Source organism: Podarcis melisellensis (genome assembly GCF_964234715.1).
Source record: "Podarcis melisellensis genome assembly, chromosome: 4".
NCBI lineage: Eukaryota > Metazoa > Chordata > Lepidosauria > Squamata > Lacertidae > Podarcis > Podarcis melisellensis.
Genome location: NC_138531.1, coordinates 52,862,991 through 52,884,287, shown reverse-complemented (window position 1 = coordinate 52,884,287; position 21,297 = coordinate 52,862,991). Strand labels below are relative to the sequence as shown.

General features: G+C 43.5%; 1 protein-coding gene across 1 annotated transcript in view; it reads left to right on the top strand.

Annotated features, from left to right (window-relative positions):
- MRPS6 (mitochondrial ribosomal protein S6) overlaps positions 1-11,483 on the top strand; it is a 30,383-nt gene extending 18,900 nt beyond the window's left edge. The window contains exons 2-3 of the mRNA XM_081908819.1: positions 1,213-1,352; positions 10,857-11,483. Of these exons, the coding sequence (XP_081764945.1) occupies positions 1,213-1,352; positions 10,857-11,037 (321 nt within the window). The 3' untranslated portion in view covers positions 11,038-11,483. The remainder of the gene's footprint in view (positions 1-1,212; positions 1,353-10,856) is intronic.
- Positions 11,484-21,297: the final 9,814 nt, after the last annotated feature.

The following is a 21,297-nucleotide window of genomic DNA, read 5'->3' as shown; positions in this document are numbered from 1 at the left end:
TACAGAGAGGAGGAGCAATGTACTGCTCTCTACTTAATTAGTCAAGTGAGTGAGTCTGTGTGTGAGAGAGAGAGAGAGAGAGTCAGCCAGTGTGTCGGAGAGTGAGTGCAAGAGATAGTATTTAGAGATAAGATTGCTGCTAAGAGCAGCTGCAGGCACTCAGAGTAGCATTGATGTATGCTCAGAATATTTAGCTCTGTATATAGTTTGTATTATAGCTGTAGTTATAGAATAAAAAGAAGATATTTTACAGAGCTGCTCTCCGAGTGATTTATACTCTGCAAGACTCTGCAAAATGCTGCTGCGCAACGACTGCATTATTGAGACAGTGAATCCGGTGCTCTCAGCTCCAAGCTGTGAGTCCACAGCACTGTGACCAGTTCCTGTGAGAAAGGAGGTCTCCGGCAGTGCTACCCAGCTCGCCTAGCCCAGTCGGGGCTGTAGTGCATGAGTCCAGTTGGTACACTGGCTCAAGGGCAATGCTGACAGGGGGTTGGACTCGATGGCCCTTGTGGTCTCTTCCAACTCTATGATTCTATGAATTGCAGGAGATGGGTCTGTTCTCCTTGAGAACCCCACAGCTCCTGCCTTCACATTATTTCAGATTACTTGTTCAGAACAAGGAATTTCACTGGCGGGAGACAAGAATGTTGGGGGGGGGACACACACACGCTTCACAGATATGGAATGCACTTCTCTGAGTGCTCGCTTTCACCGCAGATCAGTCTAAAACATACCCTTTTAAATTTAATGTAATGCAGTGACCCTTAAATGGAATTGAAAGAAATTACCAGCCTGTGTGATGTAATAGGACAAGCTTGACTTCCTGAGTTAATTACAATATGGGTATAGGTAAAACACACTTCAGAAGTGCATTCCTGGAAACTTGCAGCATTTATAAGTTATTTGCAGTTGTAATGTGCAGTATATTAAATATATTTGATGCTGTCAAAAATGCACATTCAGTCTAGAATGTCTCCCATTGAATTCAGTTGGGTGTAATTGTGAAGAAACAAGTGCACTATGTTGCTGTTAGTGATTGTTATAGTCTGATACAGCACCCTTGGAGGTGATGAGAGAAGAATCAGAATTCCCCCCTCCCCTTTGACATCTATTCCAGTTCCTCCTTTATTATTTTCTTGCCAGGTAAGTATAGGGGACAATAGTCATTTACTGCACTACAAACACGTGTCGTCTTCTTTGTGTTTAAAGCCTGAGACAGCTGCAACACTGAAACGCACAGTGGAAGCTTTGATGGAGAGAGGAGCAGTGGTGAGGAATTTGGAAAACCTGGGCGAAAGAACGCTGCCATACAGAATCTCAAAGCACAATCAACGTCACACCAGAGGAGGGTATGAGTTTCACAAGCCTTGAGTCTAGTTTTTAATAGAATTTCTTGCCATGGAATATTTTTGAAAGGGGAGAAGTTGCAGCCTGACAACATTGGGCGGAGCAGGCAAGCAAAGTAGACAGGCTGGCAGAGTAAGTGGGCAGGTGAGTGGCCCAAGCCGGCCTTCACACTTTTCTCGCATTGCCTGTTTGCATGCGCACACGTACATCAGGGCAAGGGGAATCCAGGATTCAAATGAGCAGGTGGCCGTGCTGGGCAGACAGAGTGAGCAGGTAGCTGGTCTAGGCAGAGCTGCAGGCCTTCACATGCTCACTTTTGTCACCACCACCAGCAGTCCTCTCAAAACTCTCCCACCCCCTCACCTCCATCGTAAGATCTCACTGCCGCACTAAGGAGGGGAATGAAATAGAAGCAAGTCTCTTTACCCTGTGTTGCTGCCCACTTTCTGTTGGCGGTGCAAGGTCAAGAGGAGATAGACACTCATCTTCATTCTCCTGTCTTCCTTGAGTGGCAGTGGCAACAGGGTCATGGGATTTGGGCAATTAGTGAGGGGATGCAAGAGTTTGGGGTGCACCGGGGGGTTTGGCCGTGGGGTGGCAGGTGAAGAAGCCGTGAGAGGGATATGGGAGGAGTTTGAAGGAGCTGTGGTGCTATTGGGCAGGGGGAGGTTGGCAAGCAACATGAGTAGGTAACCCTTAGCTGTTAAACAAATGCTCAAAGCTGTGATCTAAGGTAGGAGCATAGGGGAGAACACTGTGTGCAGCTGAGGTTTGGATGTTGCTTCAACTATTTTTACTGATTAGGGACACGGTGGTCATCAGTTAAAGCTGTGTGTGCTGTTCTTTTCTGCATACACATATCACTTCTTTGGATTGAAGGTACAGGATTTACTGTTAAGGGCCTCTTAATTTCCATTGGGTAATTAATGTAACTTAGATACACTTTTTCATTTCAGAATTAAACTGTTTCTTTCCAGAAGTAGACTCCACAAAGCACACAAATCTGTTTACTTAACAATTCCAAATTGAGGCACACAGTAATTTGGGTAGATAATTTCATTGTTCATATTTATCTGCTAGTTAATGCAAGCATTGATTCTTTACTATTTCCTTTGTTAAGAAACGCCCTTCATGTAGACACTTCCTTTCCAAGGTAACATTTTTATTTCACCAAAGCCAGTTGGAAACTATAATTATTTATCTTTTGAGATACTAATTCTGGGTTGATTTTATTCCCTTTTGCGTATCTGAACCAAAGTATATTTTTGAGGGTGTTTTTAATGGTGAAATAATTATTAAAGTTGGCTGTGCACAAGTAAAAGAAGAGTTATTATTGTAGTTACTGATTTTAAAAGAAATATCTTCAGCCCAAGAAAATAATGCCTTGGCATTTGAAAATTAAGATGCATTAGATAAATGATTGCAATGGACTGCAGAGTTTATCTTATAATTGCTTAACATTTTGCTGTTGAACTCCCTGAGAATATCTTTTGAAAAAGAAATGCCTGTAAGCAAGGATGGAGAAATGTTGCTAGGCAACCAGGGTCGCACAGAGACTTCATTCAATAATCAAAATAACAACTTGCAGTCTTTCTCCCTGGCATTTGAAGATACAAATGTGCACACCTTGATTGGCAGCCAATGCAGCTTATTACCTGTTTTCCCTTGCGGATATTTCAAATGATACTGCTGCACAAACTGCAGAGATGCACCTCTGAAATGATAGCCACTCAAAACATGTTCATATTTTAAGAGCTTATTATCTTGTATTTCCCTCCCTTACAATAATCTATATAGTTATATATTTATAAAGAAATGTATTTCTTTATAAAGAAACATATTTCTAACCTGCCCTTCAGTACTAGCTCATTTCCCCAAGGGGGGGCATGTAAAACACACATTAAAACCAAGTTTGAAAAACAAATCAGATTAAGAGCATATCTTGCAAACTATGAGGAGTGGTATCAAACCTTTCCAAGTTAAAAAATAATTGAGAGCAGTGCAGAATAAAAGCATTTTTAGTGTCTTCCTGAAATTGCGGAGATGAGGTCCATCTAACCTGCCTTGGCTTGTGGTTTCCATAGTCAGGGCACAGCCACAGAAAAGGCCCTGTACATTGCTAAAGAAAGCCCACACCATGGTTTAGTTTCAAAAAACAGAACAAAACACTTTCTCTTGCAAACACCCCACACAGGAAGCATTCCTGTGCCTAAGGAGCTGCATGTCGATAGGCATGTGGTGAGATAGGAGCAGAAGAAACTGTCTTAAACTGAGCCAGACTATCTAGGTCATTATTGCCTACACTGACTGGCTGTGACTTGGAAGGTTTGCATCTAGGTCTAGGACCGTTTTCAGGTAGGTCCTGGGTCCTACTACTGAGCCTTTCAGCTGCATCTGTTTTGTTTCACGTGCATATGGTGCAACGTGCAACCTCACCAAACTCAATAGGTCCCTCATGTTTTGCATCATCTTCTTGATTGTGTGAGAACAAGCAAGTATTGATGTGCGCTGGCATCCAAACTCTGGCAATAAGTGCTATAGCTTGCGCTGTGTCTGGAGTTGCATAAGAGTTCAACCCGAGTTTAAATTTACCACTCGCATTTGTGCTGTTAAACTGATGATGTGACACAGGCGCACAGCGTTCTGTTCAAGTATTTTGCAAGGTGGGAGATACTGTGCGTGTGCTAAAATCTGTTGGTGCAGTACAGCAGATGTTGAGTGCACTTAAGTTCCATTAGCTGAGCACTTGATTTCAATAGAAGTGCATCTACTTTCTCTTGAGTGTGCCCTATGAGAAAAGGATTGGGGATTAGGTAGGTAGTGGCACTTCAGAGGCAGATTTCTAAGTTGCAGTGAATAGGATCTGCATTGCCAGTGCGAGTCTACCCAAAAGGCAAGCAATTAAAGTTGATGGAGTCCACTAACACTGTTCATTTTTGTATTTCCATCCATTACAACATTTCACTTAGAAATAAAAAAGCTGATCCGTACAGGATCTCTATTGTGAGCAGTGTTCACACAATGTAGTGATGGCCACTTGATTATGATTTTCTGGTCATGCCATTTCTATACAATATTGGTCTGGTATTTGTAAGGGTGAAGGGTGGCTTCAAAACATTTTTAATCAGTAAATAGCTTAGATAGCTTTAAAGCTAGGCTAGACAAATTCTTGGAGGATAAGTGTATCCTTGCTATCAGTCATGATGCAGTCCTCTGGTCCAGAAGTAGCAGGGCCAACTGCTCTGGACCAAACGTTTTACCATGTTTTTATATGTGCTGTAAGCCGCCTGGAGTGGCTGGGGAAACCCAGCCAGATGGGCGGGGTATTAATAAAATAAAAGCAATAACAGCTACTACAATAATAAGGCTATTGTCTTTACGTCCTGTGTGTGGCCTTTCCAGGAAACGGGATGTCTGACTGGAAGAACCATCAGCTTGATCCAGCAGAGTCCCATCTTGCATTCATACAAAAAAAAAAGTTATTTAGCTTGTGTACTAGAGACAATTCTGCTATGTAGAAAGCATACAAATAGATATGTTGCTGTTGAAATGATGTTACAATCTGCATGTACAGTGGTGCCTCGCAAGACGAAATTAATTCGTTCCGCAAGTCTCTTCGTCTTGCGAGTTTTTCGTCTTGCGATGCACGGTTTTCCATAGGAATGCATTGAAAATCAATGCGTTCCTATGGAAAACGCCTTCCCCCGACCTCTTCTGGCGGGCGGCATTTTAAAATCACCCGGGACAGCGGAGGACTTCTCCGCTGTCCGGGGCGATTTAAAAGCCCTTGGGAAGGCAGGCAGGGGGGACAAAGGCTTTCTCGCCCCGCCGCTCGGCTTCGGGACATCGTTCCGATGCCGGGCGGCGGGGGGAGGCTTTCTCGCCCGGCCGCCCGGCTTCGGGACATCGTTCCGATGCCGGGCGGTGGGGGGAGGCGTTCCTGCCCCACCGCCCGGCATCGGAACGATGCCCCGAAGCCGGGCGGCTGGGGGAGGCGTTCCTGCCCCACCGCCCGGCATCGGGACGATGCCCCGAAGCCGGGCGGCTGGGGGAGGCGTTCCTGCCCCACCGCCCGGCATCGGGACGATGCCCCGAAGCCGGGCGGCTGGGGGAGGCGTTCCTGCCCCACCGCCCGGCATCGGGACGATGCCCCGAAGCCGGGCGGCTGGGGGAGGCGTTCCTGCCCCACCGCCCGGCATCGGGACGATGCCCCGAAGCCGGGCGGCGGGGGGAGGCGTTCCTGCCCGGCCGCCCTGCATCGGGACGATGCCCCGAAGCCGGGCGGCGGGGGGAGGCTTTCCCGCCCCGTCGCCCGCCATCGGGACATGGTTCCGATGCCAGGCGGCGGGGGGAGGCTTTCTCGCCCCGTCGCCCGGCATCGGGACGATGCCCCGAAGCCGGGCGGCGGGGGGAGGCTTTCCCGCCCCGTCGCCCGGCATCAGGACATGGTTCCGATGCCGGGCGGCGGGGGGAGGCTTTCTCGCCCCGAAGCCGGGCGGCGGGGGGAGGCGTTCCTGCCCGGCCGCCCTGCATCGGGACGATGCCCCGATGCCGGGCGGCGGGGGGAGGCTTCAAAAGCCGTCCGGGGGCTTTTAAATCGCCCCGGACAGTCCCGGGGCAATTTAAAAGCCCCCGGTTAGGCAGGCAGGGGGGGCAAAGACTTTTGCCCCCCGCCCGCCTTGGGAAGAGGTCCAGGACCTCTTCCCAAGGCGGGCGGGGGGGCAAAAGTCTTTGCCCCCCCTGCCTGCCTTCAAAAGCCGTCCGGGATAGCGGGAAGCGCTTCCCTGCTATCCCGGACCGCTTTTAAAATGCTGGCGGTGGGGAGCAAAGCCTTTCGCCCCCGCCGGCCTTCCTGGACCTCTTCTGAAGTCCGGAGGGGGGAAAAAGGCTTTGCTCCCCACCGCCAGCATTTAAAAAAAGGTCCCCGAGATTTCCCTATGGGCTTTCGTCTTGCGATGCAAGCCCATAGGGAAAATCGTCTAGCGAAGCGTCGCAAAACCCGAAAAACCCTTTCGTCTTGCGGGTTTTTCGTCTTGCGAGGCATTCGTCTTGCGGGGCACCACTGTATATGTTTTGCACAAAAAGCCATGAAAGGAAAATAGATGTCTTTTGAAAAAGCTTAAGGTACGAAAACTGAATTGAAGCAAATTGTCCTCGGTGTTCGCTATGAAAGGGGTGGTTTGTTGTTCTTGTTTCCTTTTTCCTGGATCGTGGCAATGTCTCTTTTTAAAAAGAAATTCAGTTGTGGACATAAACGTCTACCATATGGCAGGTTTCCTAGCACATCGAATCATGAAATTATTGCTTAACATTTTTCTTCTCCCTTTCATTCTTCATAAATAGACTTGCATTCTATGGGATACTAGAAACTGCCATCAGTTGATGTTGGCTGGTGGGTATGACTGTGCTTTTCAAGGGCTTTGCCTGATTCTTCTGAGATGAAATATCCTTAAAAAAACATATTCCTCAGTACATTGGATTGGAGTACACCCTAAACCTCCAAATGTGAAGCCGTATGTTTTGCCAAGTGTGTAAACACTTAAGTTGCAGTTGTTACACAAAAGGCAGCTAAAGCTGCAGTCCTAATCCCATTTACCTGTGAATAGGCCCCATTGTACTTGGTGGAGCTTGCTCTATGAGTCCAGGTGGTATTTTGTCCAAGTGGTGTTTTGAGAGGCAAATGGAGGGTTCTGTCCCACTTCTCTTGCATAGCAGTCAAGAGGGGATGGACTTGGCCTGCAAGCGAAAGCTGACCATGTTTCAGATTCAGATGTTAATATGGCTCATTTGATCTTTTGCAGAAGTGTCCAGCACCTTTGGGATTCCCAGTTTGGCTCTTGCCCATTAGTAGACAAGAAGTTATTCTAGCGTGTCTCAGCCACACAATCGGTGATATTCATCTTGACTTAATAAGCCTTCTGTGGTGTAGTCTAAAAATTGTGGAGGCATATCGGAAAGCTGAAGCTGACTCTTTATAAAACATGGAAATTTCCTGGGCACGATCTTAACCAGGTTCTCCCTTGGGCCCTCATTCACACAAGATCAGCTGAGAACTGCTTTTCCCAATAGGATTCCAAAACAAGCCTGGTCCAGGTGTTTCTCTGGTGCTGATTAACTTTGATAAACCCATTCGGGAATATAGTTGTCTAGTATATTATATTTTAAATCCCTGGATTTAATATTGGCCTGGATACAGTTCAATATCCAGTCGTCCTTTCTTACCACTTGTTTGATCTGAAATAGGTCTTCATTCAAGTATTTGCAGAGATGTTATTTTGGCAGTATTCTTACTGTCCCATCACATTTTATGCACGATGCACCAAAATAACTAGGATTTCTGTACTGAGTCAGCAGAATCGTCCTGATTTTTTGTTTTTCTGTACCGGTTTTTGCTGCTGGTGCCTGGAGAGTTTGAGCTGTACTTCCATCAGTTTTGCCTGCAAATGAACATTATATCTTTGTAAATAGATCTTTTCCGCCTCCTCTCTTCCCCAACCACCTTTCTTCCTATCCCATCCTCAAACCACATGCAACAGGTCTTGTTACTTTGCATGAGAAACTGTAGTGCTACAGTACTTACATACCCGATCACAACTCATTGCTGAACATGGAGCTGCTCCACACATTATAGAGCTGCTGGGTTGCACAAAACACAATCAGTGCTGGCTTGATTGCCTACGAACAGAAAGTAAGTTCCAGCTCAGCTCTTAAAGTGCAGTTGCTTTTTCTTTTGTTTGTCTGCCTGGGGCATAACTGGGCTATAATTCCAAAAGACAAAGATGGATTTTCCTGATCTCTTGTACACGGATACATACCAAATGCATAGACTGGCTCCAATACCGGGGGTGTTTGATACAGCTAATAAACTTGCATGCTGCAAGTTGCTATGTTTCTTGTATCTCCAGATAACATTTCTTGCTGCTGCTGAAATGGCAACGACAAAGACAATGCAGCAGCAGCAGCATCTCATCTCCCCCATCCCCCAATGCTGCCTTCAGTTATCATCAACAGCAGCACAGTGGAAATTTCCACGGCCTGCCTATATGAGCAGAAGAGAACACGAGTTGGCAAGCCATTCCTTTTGGAGCAGAATCCATTTCAGTTTTAAAGACACAATGGAAAGCAGCCCGCTATTCTCGTTTAGCAAGGTAGTAGAAAAATTAGTAAAATGTAAAAGGGGGCTATGTTGTGAGTGTGTCATAATTATTCCCCAAAAGATGCAGACATAGAACATACATTCTATATCTTTGTTTCAGGAGGATTAGATGAGCACAAATAGCAGGAAAATGTTAAGGTTTTGTTTCTTTAAAAAAGACATGGCTCTTGAATTTTTCTCTCAGTTTACACTAATGGCTCATTAAGATCAAATGCTGCAAGCTCCATATGAAAGGAAATAGGGCAAACCTCATTTATCAAAGTCAACTAACAGCACAATCCTTTAGATGTCTACTCAAAAGTAAGCCCCACTGTGTTGAATGGGACAATGCCCAGAAAGTTAGTATTGGATTACCTTTCCAAAGGCTTTTTAAAAATTGTGGCATGGGGCAGTCAACTTGCACATTCTTAGAAGGAAGTTTCATAATGTTGGGGCCACTACTGAAAAGGCCCTGCCTTAGAGCCTGCCAGGCTTAACTAGTCTTAATGGCGTGCCAGTAATTACTTACAAAAACAGAGAACACAGAATTCTATTTTAAGAGGCATTCTCACTTTTCTTCCTCTCAGGATAAAGTGCCTTTTCTAACATGATGCTTCCTGCAGTATGTGCATCATACCCCAGAATTATTGTTTTCCCTCATATAGAAATTTATGTAGTTGTAGTTGGTTGATCATTGAAAACTCATATGATGATGATTTATTTAACCAAGCTGGTATCCTAGGATACTGTTCTACTTTTCTGAGAGTTTTATTTGATGTCATACAAACGTATGAATTTCTTTTTTCTTATTTACTTCAATTCACTGTAAAACTTTGAATAAACTATAAATTGAGCATGTGCATAAAAACACCAGTGGCTACTTTCAAGGGGAAAATAGATTGTGGAAGGGGAGGGGTCAGTTTGGACTGGAAAAGTGGTGAGCATGTATGTTTAAACCATTCCCCTGCTTGCTATCTTTCCACTACTTCAGTGGAAACTTGGCCCTCCAGCTGTTTTGGGACTACAAATCCCATCATCCCTAACTAACAGGACCAATGGACAGGGATGATGGGAACTGTAGTCCCAAAACATCTGGAGGGCCAAATTTGGCCATCACTACACTACTGGTTGGCCTTCACATAGGGTTCCAGATGCATGTTTGCTTATGCAATCTTGCCTAGAATTCTGCTGGAGGGAGACTGCAGTAGAAAAGAGGTGGGAAGAGCTTGGGAACTTCTCCCATCATTCTTTATTCCAAGTAGTTGCTTCTTCCTAATGGAACCAGGCACTGGTTTTGTCTCCCATTTCAAAGCCAGTAGTTCCATCCTCAAAAAGAAGCTATTACAGCTTGTAGAAAAACGACTGGGTGTTCATATCACCACAGTGAAGTTTTGAAAATCACTTTGCTCCCATGAAAGAAATTTCCGGGATTCTTCCTTGCACTTGAGTGAAATAGAAGATTTGAAATGTTCTTGCACATGGTAAACACTCTGTTCATCAAAGTAGACGTTGGCAAACGGGAGAATGTTTGCCTTGATACCAAGAATTCCAGGCAGTACTAGAAGTGTGTGAAAATTAAATCTCTGCATAGTTGCCAAGGTTGCAGAGAACTACAGTATGGTATGCAGAGCCTCTTAAGTTGGTGTTGCCTGACTTCTGTCCTCAGTAATTTGAACTTTTAAAGCAAAAGGACAATAAATACCTGCTGCCTTGACCTGGGGTTTTTGGTTTTTTTTGCTTCCCATTTCTAAATAAAAAAATACCGTCTCGCTATAGCAAATTTTTTGATGGGGAGCCTGCATATCTTACAATACGTAACTAGATTATCTGATATCAGGTATCTGTACTCGGTGGCATATGTATGACATGATGGTGCTCTCTAGTTGTATAGGGAGGAAGAATGCATGGAATACATAGTCTCTCATACAAGCTCCCTCCTTGTTCAGAGCAACAACAAAATGATACTTTGGGGGCTTGCCCTAAATTCATAAAATCTGTATGCCTCTTAGAAATGCATTTCTTTTCTGGAACTTTGATCTCTAGAAGTTCAGACACTCTCAAAATGAGCTTGGATCTGTTGTGATTATAAAGGAAAGGATTATGTAACTTCTGGCATTTTTAGTGGATGCCGACGTAGAAGGCTTTAAAAGGGAATGGGGCAAATTCATGGAGTGAGTATGAGTCACAAAAGGTATATAATGCCTCTGGGACCAGAGGTGTGATGTCTTTGCTTACCATTTTGTGGGGAACAGCAGCAACAAGAAAGTGTAGGAAATGCTGTGCTAGATAGATCTTTGGTCTCATCCACCAGGGCTCTTGCGCTCTTTCATGCTTGTAGCTTTGTTTTTATTGTATTCTTCTTTATTTCCAGGTATTTTTTGGTAGACTTCAATTCTCCACCAACAGTTGTTTCAGCCATAAAGGACCATTTAGGACGTGATATTGATGTGATCCGGTCTTCCATTTTAAAGCACCATGTGGCAAATTCAGAAGAATGCATGGGCATGATACCAGACAGCACTGAAGATAAACTAACAAAGATGAAGAAATAAATAGCCGAAGACCATAGAGGCATTGCTGCCCCTAATTTGAACCTAGTTGTAAGGATCTGTGATTTATGCAGCGTGCCTAGGTGTGTTACTTTTGACTGTTCTGCAGCAAATGACGTTTTATATATATACTTTGTATTTTACAATCAGGACATTTCCCCCCAAAGTATTGCATCTGTTGCTGAAGTTTATCTTGCTGTAGAAAATTCAGGCTGCTGTCTTAATGCATGCTTTAAAAAGAAAAAGGGAAAAGCAAGTCCCATTGAACAAAATAGGACTTGATCCCAAGTAAACATGCACAGACTCAAACTGTCAAACTACCATTGTTTTTTCCAGTTAGGACCTTTCAGATATCATATACTTATACAGTTATAATGTTCTGCCATGATGTAAATAACATTTAATGCAAAATTTGTTAATGAATGTAATAAAAAAATACAAAAAGAACATTTAATGACTGATTTATAAAGGAACAAACATTTAGTAAATTAATTCTGATCACTAGCATATTGTTTTCAATGCATTTCAATGCTGCTGGGTACTAGTTCATGGAAGTTTAAAAAATGATATGGCTGTGCAAAAATGTACATTGCAGTGTTGGTTTTATTTTTACAAAATAGAACCAGACACTATCTTGATATTTGTTTTTAATATATTCCTAAATATAACTGCTGGCGTCGTCTTCTCCATTTAGAAATACTAATTGTGCGGATTAATAATAACAGTTACATTATCCTAGTAGATGGATAGATTCAATAAAGCCTTAGCAATTTCCTACTTTTATTTTCATTCCATGTTTTTCCTCCACAAGACTCCAGTAAGATTTCCAGTGCTGCTCCCTTTTTTAAGGTTAGGGAAGACTTTATTTTTTTTAATGTTTACATTTTTATTTGTTTTCAATGTAACAAGTAACGATAAAAAAATTAAGGAACAACACCCTTCCGCCAATTGAAAACAAAACAGCCATACACAAAAAGGATTGTATACACATGTATAAAAAGGGTGTACCGAATAATCTTGGTATACCAAGATTAAAGAAAAAAAGAGACCACACAATGAAAGGACATATGAAAGCTCAGAGTCAAGGTAAGTGGTCAGACCAAAAAACCAAGTGGCAACACAGGACATTTAGTACTTCTTGCTTGTGTAAGGTAAGGCAAGAAAGGCCATCCTCAATTCCAAATTCATCGCATTTTTATTAATCCTTTGCTAAGCCTGCTCCATTGGGTCAGTTACAGAAGACGGAAGGTTTATGTTTGAGGTTAAAACAAACTTTGTACTGTGGTACCTTGGTTCCCAATCTGTTCTGGAAGCCTGTTCCAAAACCAAGGTGTGCTTTCCCATAGAAAGTAATGCAAAATGGATTAATCTGTTCCAGACTTTTAAAAACAACCCCTAAAACAGCAATTTATACCAGTCCAGTATACCTGAAGGAGCGTCTCCACCCCCATCATTCTGCCCGGACGCTGAGGTCCAGTGCTGAGGGCCTTCTGGCGGTTCCCTCATTGTGAGAAGCAAAGCTACAGGGAACCAGGCAGAGGGCCTTCTCGGTAGTGGCGCCCACCCTGTGGAATGCCCTTCCAGCAGATGTCAAAGCGATAAACAACTACCTGACATTCAGAAGACATCTTAAGGCAGCCCTGTTCAGGGAAGTTTTTAACGTGTGATATTTTACCGTATTTTTGGTTTTTATGGAAGCTGCCCAGAGTGGCTGGGGAGGCCCAGCCAGATGGGTGGGGTATAAATAATAAATTATTATTATTATTATTATTAACATGAATTTTACTATCTAACGAGACCAATGATCCATAAAATGAAAGCAGTAATCAATGTACTGTATAGGGGTACCTTAGGTTAAGTATTTAATTCGTTCCGGAGGTCCGTTCTTAACCTGAAGCACCACTTTAGCTAATGGGGCCTCCTGCCACCGCGCTGCCGGAGCATGATTTCTGTTCTCATCCTGAAGCAAAGTTCTTAACCTGAGGTACTATTTCTGGGTTGGAGTCTGTAACCTGAAGCGTATGTAACCTGAGGTACCATTGTACTATAAAATAAATAAGATAGTATTGTAGATGATAGAAATTAAAATTACTATTTTTTCTTAAGTGCACTGATGATAGTCATTGTTTGGAAGGGGGGCTTTTATCCATTTCTTCAGTCACAATCAGCTGAACTGGGTTACACACAGTCACAAAAACGAAGTCACAAGCCACAGTCACAAGTCAGTTCCATAAAACGAAGATCAAGTCATAGTCAATCAGAAAAGCCACACAAAAATGCAAAAAATAGCAAAAACAAAATCTCCAAATATCACCTCTGTGTTGTGTGGGTGCTCGGGACTCAACAGCCAACAGACACTGATTAGCAGTGGGGGATTCAATTTACAAACAACACACACACAACAGGAAGTAGAACATGTTCAGCTTCCAAGGCAAAGTTCACAAACTGGAACACCTACTTCTGGGTTTGCAGCGTTCAGTTTCCAAGTTGTTCATAAACTAAGCTGTTCTTAAACCAAGGTCCACTGTACACTTCAAGCCTGGCTTGAGCCTGAAAGTTTACTGTCATATCTGCTGGTAATCTGTTGATTTAAGAACAGGAATGTTGTGAAAACCTACTATACCACTGTTGAGGTAAAAACAGGTCATCGTGCTAAAAAAAACAAACCCCAAGGAAAAGCTAAAATTGGGAACCACTATGTGTCCTTTCCGGTGACAGCTAGAGCAACCACAGCCACAAAGATGATGGATTCAAAATACTAAGCGGGTGCCTTGACCAGTCATCCTGCCAAATACAGCAAAGCCTTTATATACTAGTGTTATCTTAGTTCATAAATGTGCTTCTCCTCTAAATCAGAACTTTCTGTGTGAATAGTCCATTTGATGTAGTAGGAAGTTCACACTGATACATACTCGTGTCTTCCAATCACCCCATTCCACATGCACACTTTCTTTTTCTGTTCCCAATATAAATTAACTGCTGCTCAGGTCAGTAATTAGCTATTTTAAGCCACTAACACGCAGGAGCTTTTAAAGCCCTGTATAACTAAATGTCTGTTTGGAGTATATGTTGACTTAATGCCAAGGGGTTTGTTTATTTTTGGGTAAATGACAGTTTCAGTAAGCTGAGCAAAAACTCAGCTGTAAAGTGTGCTAGCAATAGTGAACAGAAAGTCCCATTAGAAACACCTTGAAAATCCAAATTTCCCAGTGGTTTTCAGTATCACTTTTGAGTTAGCTTGTATCACTAATCTTGCCAATGTCCAGATGTGTTGCATGTATACTTTGAAGAGCTGGAATCTCAGTTATTAAAAATGTGTTGGCATTTTCAAAACATCTGTGTAGTTGGTGGCAGGAGCAGAAGGATATTAGCTAAAAGGTAGGAAGCCAGGGGTAAGTTTCCACTGTCAGTGATGGGAAATCATTTTAAAAAGGTACACAGCTCCCTTTTAATGCAGCTGGAGACTAGGCCAGCCAGGTGTTTAGGAATCATGATTATGCTAGGATCTCTATTAGCATGTATAGGAGTGCTTAAAATGTGGGGTGCTTGGTCCACACATACCATGTTTCTTGCCAGAAACACTAGTGCCAATGCTACAAACAGAAGAATAGAATTATCCAAGGCCTAACAGGATCCTAACTGTACACTATACTATATATTGTTATGGGTTTGCTATCAGATTTCTGCTGGTAGGGCTGTCAAGGTGGGTTGCCTTGGGGCAATGCTTTTACTTGACAGATGTTAGCAGCCTACTGATGTGTTTCCATGGGAACGAACACGTAAATCACTTTCCTGAATACTGAAAGGGTAAAAGGTAAATTTCCCACTTCTAGACAAAGGCAGCAAGATCCAAATGTATGTGTGCAAAGAAGGAAACCAGCTCAAGCTGGGGGTGAAGAGAGGAGAGCTGTCTCTTTAAGTAGGGTTGCTTTGTAAGTACAGTAACAGGATGAATGCTGTGTCTCTGGAGATTCAGCACGGGAACAGTGTACTTTGGCTTTCTGATGGCTTTCTCTCTGCCTATGCTCAAACTGTATATTTGCTAATAAATGGAAATCAGTTTAATGTGCTAATAAGCTTCCAGCAATGCCTTTGCATAGGGAACCAAACCTGGGTAAACACTGTTCTCCCAGAACTTTGCAGCAAGCAGAGAAGTAGGGTGAGCAAAATATGCAGACGGGAGTCTATCAACTTATTAAATGATAAACTGCTCTTGGATGGAGTCTGAAGGCTATGCAAGACTGCACATGACGACATCCTTCCCCAGTCTAGTATCCTCTGGGTCTTTGGGTCTCAAACTCTCATCAGCGCCAGTCAAAATGTTCAATAATCAGGGACAATGGAAGCCAATATCTGGAGGAGACTGGGCTGCTAGGGAAGGCTAGCTTATGGTAACCCATGATATTTCCTCAGAGGTTTCCTCAGATTTCAATGTGACCTATTATATGCACATTTACCTGGGACTGTTACACTAAACTCAGAAGGACCTTTCCGGACACACAGAGAGAATTGTAAGGAAAGCACAGCAAGTTTTTAAAAGGCGCTTTGGTAACGCCATATGTTTCTTCACATAACTTTGGCTTGAGCCCTGACAGTATAAAGGTTCTGGCCTGAGTTCCAGCCAACCCTGGCTCAAATTTAAAATGGGGCAAAGGAGAAGATCAGGCTATTCAGCCAGCCCTACACAGTTTTGTTGTAAATAGAATTCCTGTTTTGTCTGTAGTCAGTTTGAACTTGTAAAGGGGTCCGAGAAACTCCTGTGTGACTCTTGCTACATAATCATTTGCACTTCTTTGAAGTTTGAGGAAGCCAATAATAAAATTAATCTCCAATTTATTTCCCTGTTAGGTTTTTCCTTTTTCATTTGAAATAGCTGTACTTTTAAAAAAGCTATGTTTCTTAGATCTCTCCACCCCCCAATTTTTTAAAAAATAATGGGTGTACTACAGGCAATGACCATTTTGCATGGTGGTTGCATTCCTGATCCTTGCATGTGTTGCTGGAGCGTATGTAAGCCCCCTTTTTCGGCCACTTATGGGTTGCAGTAATGCACATCTGTCATTGCTTGTACTAGGTTGCAATCATTATTGTGTGGATGCTATGCTGCTGATGATGCATAAGTTGCCCTTCCACTTTAAAAAGTGCTCAGAATTGTGTGCATATATAACAAAACAAACATAATCTTACAACAAAGCTACTTTAAAACCAATGCCACTAGCACAGTTAGATGCTATACTGCACATTTCTACAGGCCCACTGGATTAGATATATTTTCAATATTTACTAATAAAAATAATACATAGTGTTGCTGTAGCATCTTTGGTCCTGAATGCAAAATATTAGTACTCCAAAGCAAGCTGCGGATGTCTTCCAGTCCTTTGGTGTTTGTCTAGAACAGGGGTGGAGAACCTGTGGCCAACCAAATGTTGAAGTACAAGTCCCACCATCCCTGACCTTTGACCATGATGTTTGTGGCTGATGGGAGTTGTAGCCAAACAGCCTCAGAAGTGCCACAGTTTTCCTGTCCTTGCTCTAGACTCTATAGCGTTTACAATTTTCTTTACCTCTTTTCTGGAATATTTTAAATTATGACATCTCAGAAAGGAAAATATTTTCATTGGAACTCTCAACACAGAATCTGGCTAAATCATCCCTTCAACTGTCCCATATTTTTTTCAGGAATATGTAAAGACAATAAACAGAAATCCAATGTAAAGTGCTAGAGGATGGCATTAAGCAGATGTTGGGATAGTTGCAAACCTTTTAAAAAGAAGGCTCTGCAGATAGCCTAACAGGCTCAGAGCTCCATATACATGATTGCACTGAAAAATAATCAATTACAAGTACAGTGGTACCTCGGGTTACATATGCTTCAGGTTACATACACTTCAGGTTACAGACTCTGCTAACCCAGAAATAGTGCTTCAGGTTAAGAACTTTGCTTCAGGATGAGAACAGAAACCGCGTGGCGGCGGCACGGCAGCAGTGGGAGGCCCCATTAGCTGAAGTGGTGCTTCAGGTTAAGAAAAGTTTCAGGTTAAGTACGGACCTCCAGAACGAATTAAGTACTTAACATGAGGTACCCCTGCCTTTGCAAGGATAATTGGGGCCACCAGGCACTGATTGTCCCACCATCACCTGCTTTCTACCAATCCCTGAGCTAGGATATATTTCTTTGACAAATTCTTACTTTATTGACCTGGGGAAGATTCATAGCTCAGTGGTAGAGTATTTATTTTATCGCACGTTCAGTGCCAAGGATCTCTGCTTATAGCGTATCTGAGAGCGCCCTGAAGAATTGCCCCACATCAGAGGAGATAGTACCAGACCAGTTGTACCAATGGTGTGACTCACTCTAAGGAAACTTCTTGAATAGGCGCTGCCGTATGCGAGATCTGCTTTTACGGTAATTTAACCAGAAGCTTGCCTCTACTGCTCTCTTATGAATTGTGAAGGGGATGTGCAAGGGCAAAGACTTAGTCACAACTCAGAATATGCAATGACCTTGTTTTGTTCTGAAAGCTTGCTGGCAAAAAAATACCCACTTTTAATTCACCCACAGAATTACGCAGATAGATTCCTCCAAGTTGGTAGGCCCACCACCTGCCTGCTTGATCCGTGCCCGTCTTGGCTGATTAGGGAGTGTCCAGATGTTGCGCGGACCCCCCTGGTTGAAATTATCAATTTGTCCCTTGACACGGGGACATTCCCAGGGGAACTGAAGGAAGCAGTGGTATGTTCACTCTTAAAGAAAACTTCATTAGATCCCTTAGACCTATCCAATTACAGCCCAGTTTCAAATCTTCCATATCTGGGTAAGGTAATTGAGAGAGCGGTTGCTGAACAGCTTGGTAGGTTTCTGGAGGAAACATCGGCTTTAGATCCATTTCAGTCCGGTTTCCGTCCTGGTTTTGGGACCGAGACGGCTCTGGTTGCCCTAACAGATGATCTCCGTAGACAACTGGATCGAGGCGGGTCAGGACTGGTGATCCTTCTAGATTTGTCAGCAGCCTTTGACATGGTCGATCATGATCTCCTGGACGGGGGGGATACAGGGCATAGCCCGTAACTGGCTGTGCTCTTTTATCTCTGGTCGGGGACAGAGGGTGGCACTAGGGAGGGAAATGTCGTCGCGCCACTCCTTGGTGTGTGGAGTGCCGCAGGGCGCAATTCTCTCCCCAATGCTTTTTAACATCTTTATGCGCCCCCTTGCCCAGATTATCCAAAGCTTTGGGCTGGGCTGTCACCAATATGCTGATGACACTCAGCTCTATCTGCTGATGGATGGCCACACCGACTCGGCCCCGAACACACTGACCAGATGCTTGGAAGCTGTGGCTGGATGATTTCGTGGGAGCCGCTTGAAACTAAATCCTTCGAAGACAGAGGTCCTATGGCTGGGTCGGGATGGCATGGAGATGAGGGACCAACTCCCTTCTCTTGCGGGGGCCCAATTAGTGCCATTGCCTTCCGTTAAGAGTTTGGGTGTAATCCTTGACGCCTCCCTTTCCATGGAGGCGCAAGTTACAGCAACAGCCAAGGCGACATTTTTCCACCTTCGCCGCATCAAGCAGTTGGTCCCTTACCTTTCCTGCCCCAACCTGGCCACAGTGATCCATGCGACGGTCATCTCCAGGCTTGACTACGCTCTACGTGGGGCTGCCCTTGAAGCTGTCCCAGAAACTCCAGCGGGTGCAGAATGCTGCAGCGAGGCTCCTCATGGGGTCTCTGCCATGGGAGCATATTCACCCAGTGTTTTTCAAGCTGCACTGGCTCCCGGTGGAGTACAGGGTCAGATTTAAGGTGCTGCTTTTGACCTTTAAAGCCCTTCACGGCCTAGGACCCTCTTACCTACGGGACCACCTCTCCCGGTATACCCCATGGAGAGCCTCAAGGTCCGTAAATAGCAACACCCTAGTGGTCCCGGGCCTTAAGGAAGTAAGAATGGCTTCAACCAGAACCAGGGCCTTTTCAACTCTGGCTCCGGCCTGGTGGAACGCTCTGCCTCATGAGACCTGCAGGATCTGATTTCTTTCCGCAGGGCCTGTAAGACAGAGTTGTTCCGCCTGGCCTTTGGCTTGGAGCCAATTTGATTCCCTCCCTCTCTTTCTTTTTTCTTTTCCTTCTCCTCCTGCGATGAGGCTACATTTTAATACTTGAATGTTTCAATATTTTAATGCTGTATTTTAATTTTGTTTTTAAGTTGTAATCATTCAATTTGTTTTTATTATTGTCTGTAAGCTGCTCTGAGCCCGGCCTTGGCTGGGGAGGGCGGGGTATAAATTAAAATTATTATTATTATTATTATTGCTGTTGTTGTTGTTGTTGTTATTTAGTAAAAAGCCAGCTTCCCTGATCCACAAATACAGTCCTATCACCATTGCCCTTCTTTAGAACTTTAGCTAAGATAAGACTGGGCAGTAAAGGATATGTAATGTGTTTACCTAGAGTGTAAGTTTCTGGTGACTATGCCCAGCAAGCTCACTTTAACACAAGAACCAAGGCCATGCCAACCTTCTCAATGTAAATCAAGTCCAAACTGCTTGATCGTTCGGCTTGTTAACTATTAACACTTTTCTTCTTTCCAAATTGCAACAGCCGTTGGGTAAGAGCAGACTGTGGTGATCCCTGAAATGCACTATAAATATTATTTGTCCCCCTCCATTGATTCAAAGTTCCACCAGTGGCTTGCTGGGCCTAAGGAAAACTAAATCAAGGGTGGAAGGGAATAAATCAACTCATGTAATTTTGATCCTGGTTGGACGGGCTTCTCTTGGCCATGTTTGGAAGACAGGCCTCCTGCCAAGGCCCTGCTGCTGCCTAGACTCTGGATGGGAAAGGTTTCGTTCCCAAAACACTTCAGAGCAAAGGTTAGAGTAGAAGGGCTCTGCTTGTTTGTTTGTAGGGAAGAGGCTGAATGAACACAGCAGAATTTATGAATCAGAGGTTTTCATTTGGAGGTCAGAGGTCTCTGTTCTAACCAGACCAGGTGCTTGAAAGAACCTTTTCATAGGCAGCATTTTTAAAGTACACCTCAGCGGGACAACCATGCACTTTGAGACAGATATCACAAAGGAACACAAACAGGAGAGGCAGGACAGGCTATAATCAATTCTGTCAGGTGTCTGCATGGTGTCAGACTTGAGCTTGTGCTGTAAGAAACATACACTTAGAATCTAATGCTAGTATTTTGTAGAAACTTAGCAGGAATGTTCATGGGTACCACTTGTAGGCTAGACTACAAGACTATACAGAATAGGTCATGAGGGTATTGTCATTTTTATTCGTTGAATTTCATACATTGTGTGTTGCAACAAACCCTGTCTAAAATGTCATGTTACATTGCATCATAGAAATAAACAGGCATGCAAGAAGGACATTCTTGCTGAATAATCTGTGAATAAAAACATACTGTATTTTGTTTATTTCAGCATACTGTATCCCATGTTTTCTTTTTTCCTTCTAAATAATTTTTATTTGGTTCCACAAATTCATTCACATTCATATTCATCCATAATAAAATAATAATAATTCACAAGATTCTTCTGAATATCAAGACTTCCCTCTTCCCCTCCGTAGGTTCTTTGAGTAACTTTTTAACAAGTCCATCCAGTTTACTGTCCTCCAATGTATCCAAAATCTACGTGTCATTGCAAGATTTATTTAAAAACTGCTGAAGAGTTCAAGTGTTTACAGTGCTCTTTCAAATATAATATCAATTTGTCCCAATCTTTACTGAAGTTTTGATCCTCCTGATTTCTGATTTTCCAGGTTAATCTTGCCATCTCTGCATAGTCCAGTAGTTTTGTCTGCCAATCCACCCTGGTAGGTACCTTATCGTCTTTCCAGCTCTGGGCAAGCAGTATTCCACATTTTCAACCCAACAGGCTTTTCAGAGCAGTTTACAATAACACATTAAGTATCTTTAGCAAAAGAAATAAATAAAACTACAAACTGGCAACAATATAAGTCAGTTCATATAGGAAGCTGCCTCACACTGAATCAGAGCATTGGTCCTCCTTGCTCACTTCTCTGTACACAGACTAGCAGTAGCTCCCAGGTAGGAGTCTCTCTCAGCCCTACTTGGAGATGCTGGGGCTTGAACCTGTGACCTTCTGCAAGCAAGGCAGATGCTCCACTACTGAGCTACCACACACAGAGACCAACTGCTGATAAAATTAATTGCTGGTTATTAGATGCAGCAGCTTTTGCCAGCCTGGTGCCCTCCAGCTGTTTTGGACTATATCTACAAAGAAGCTTAAG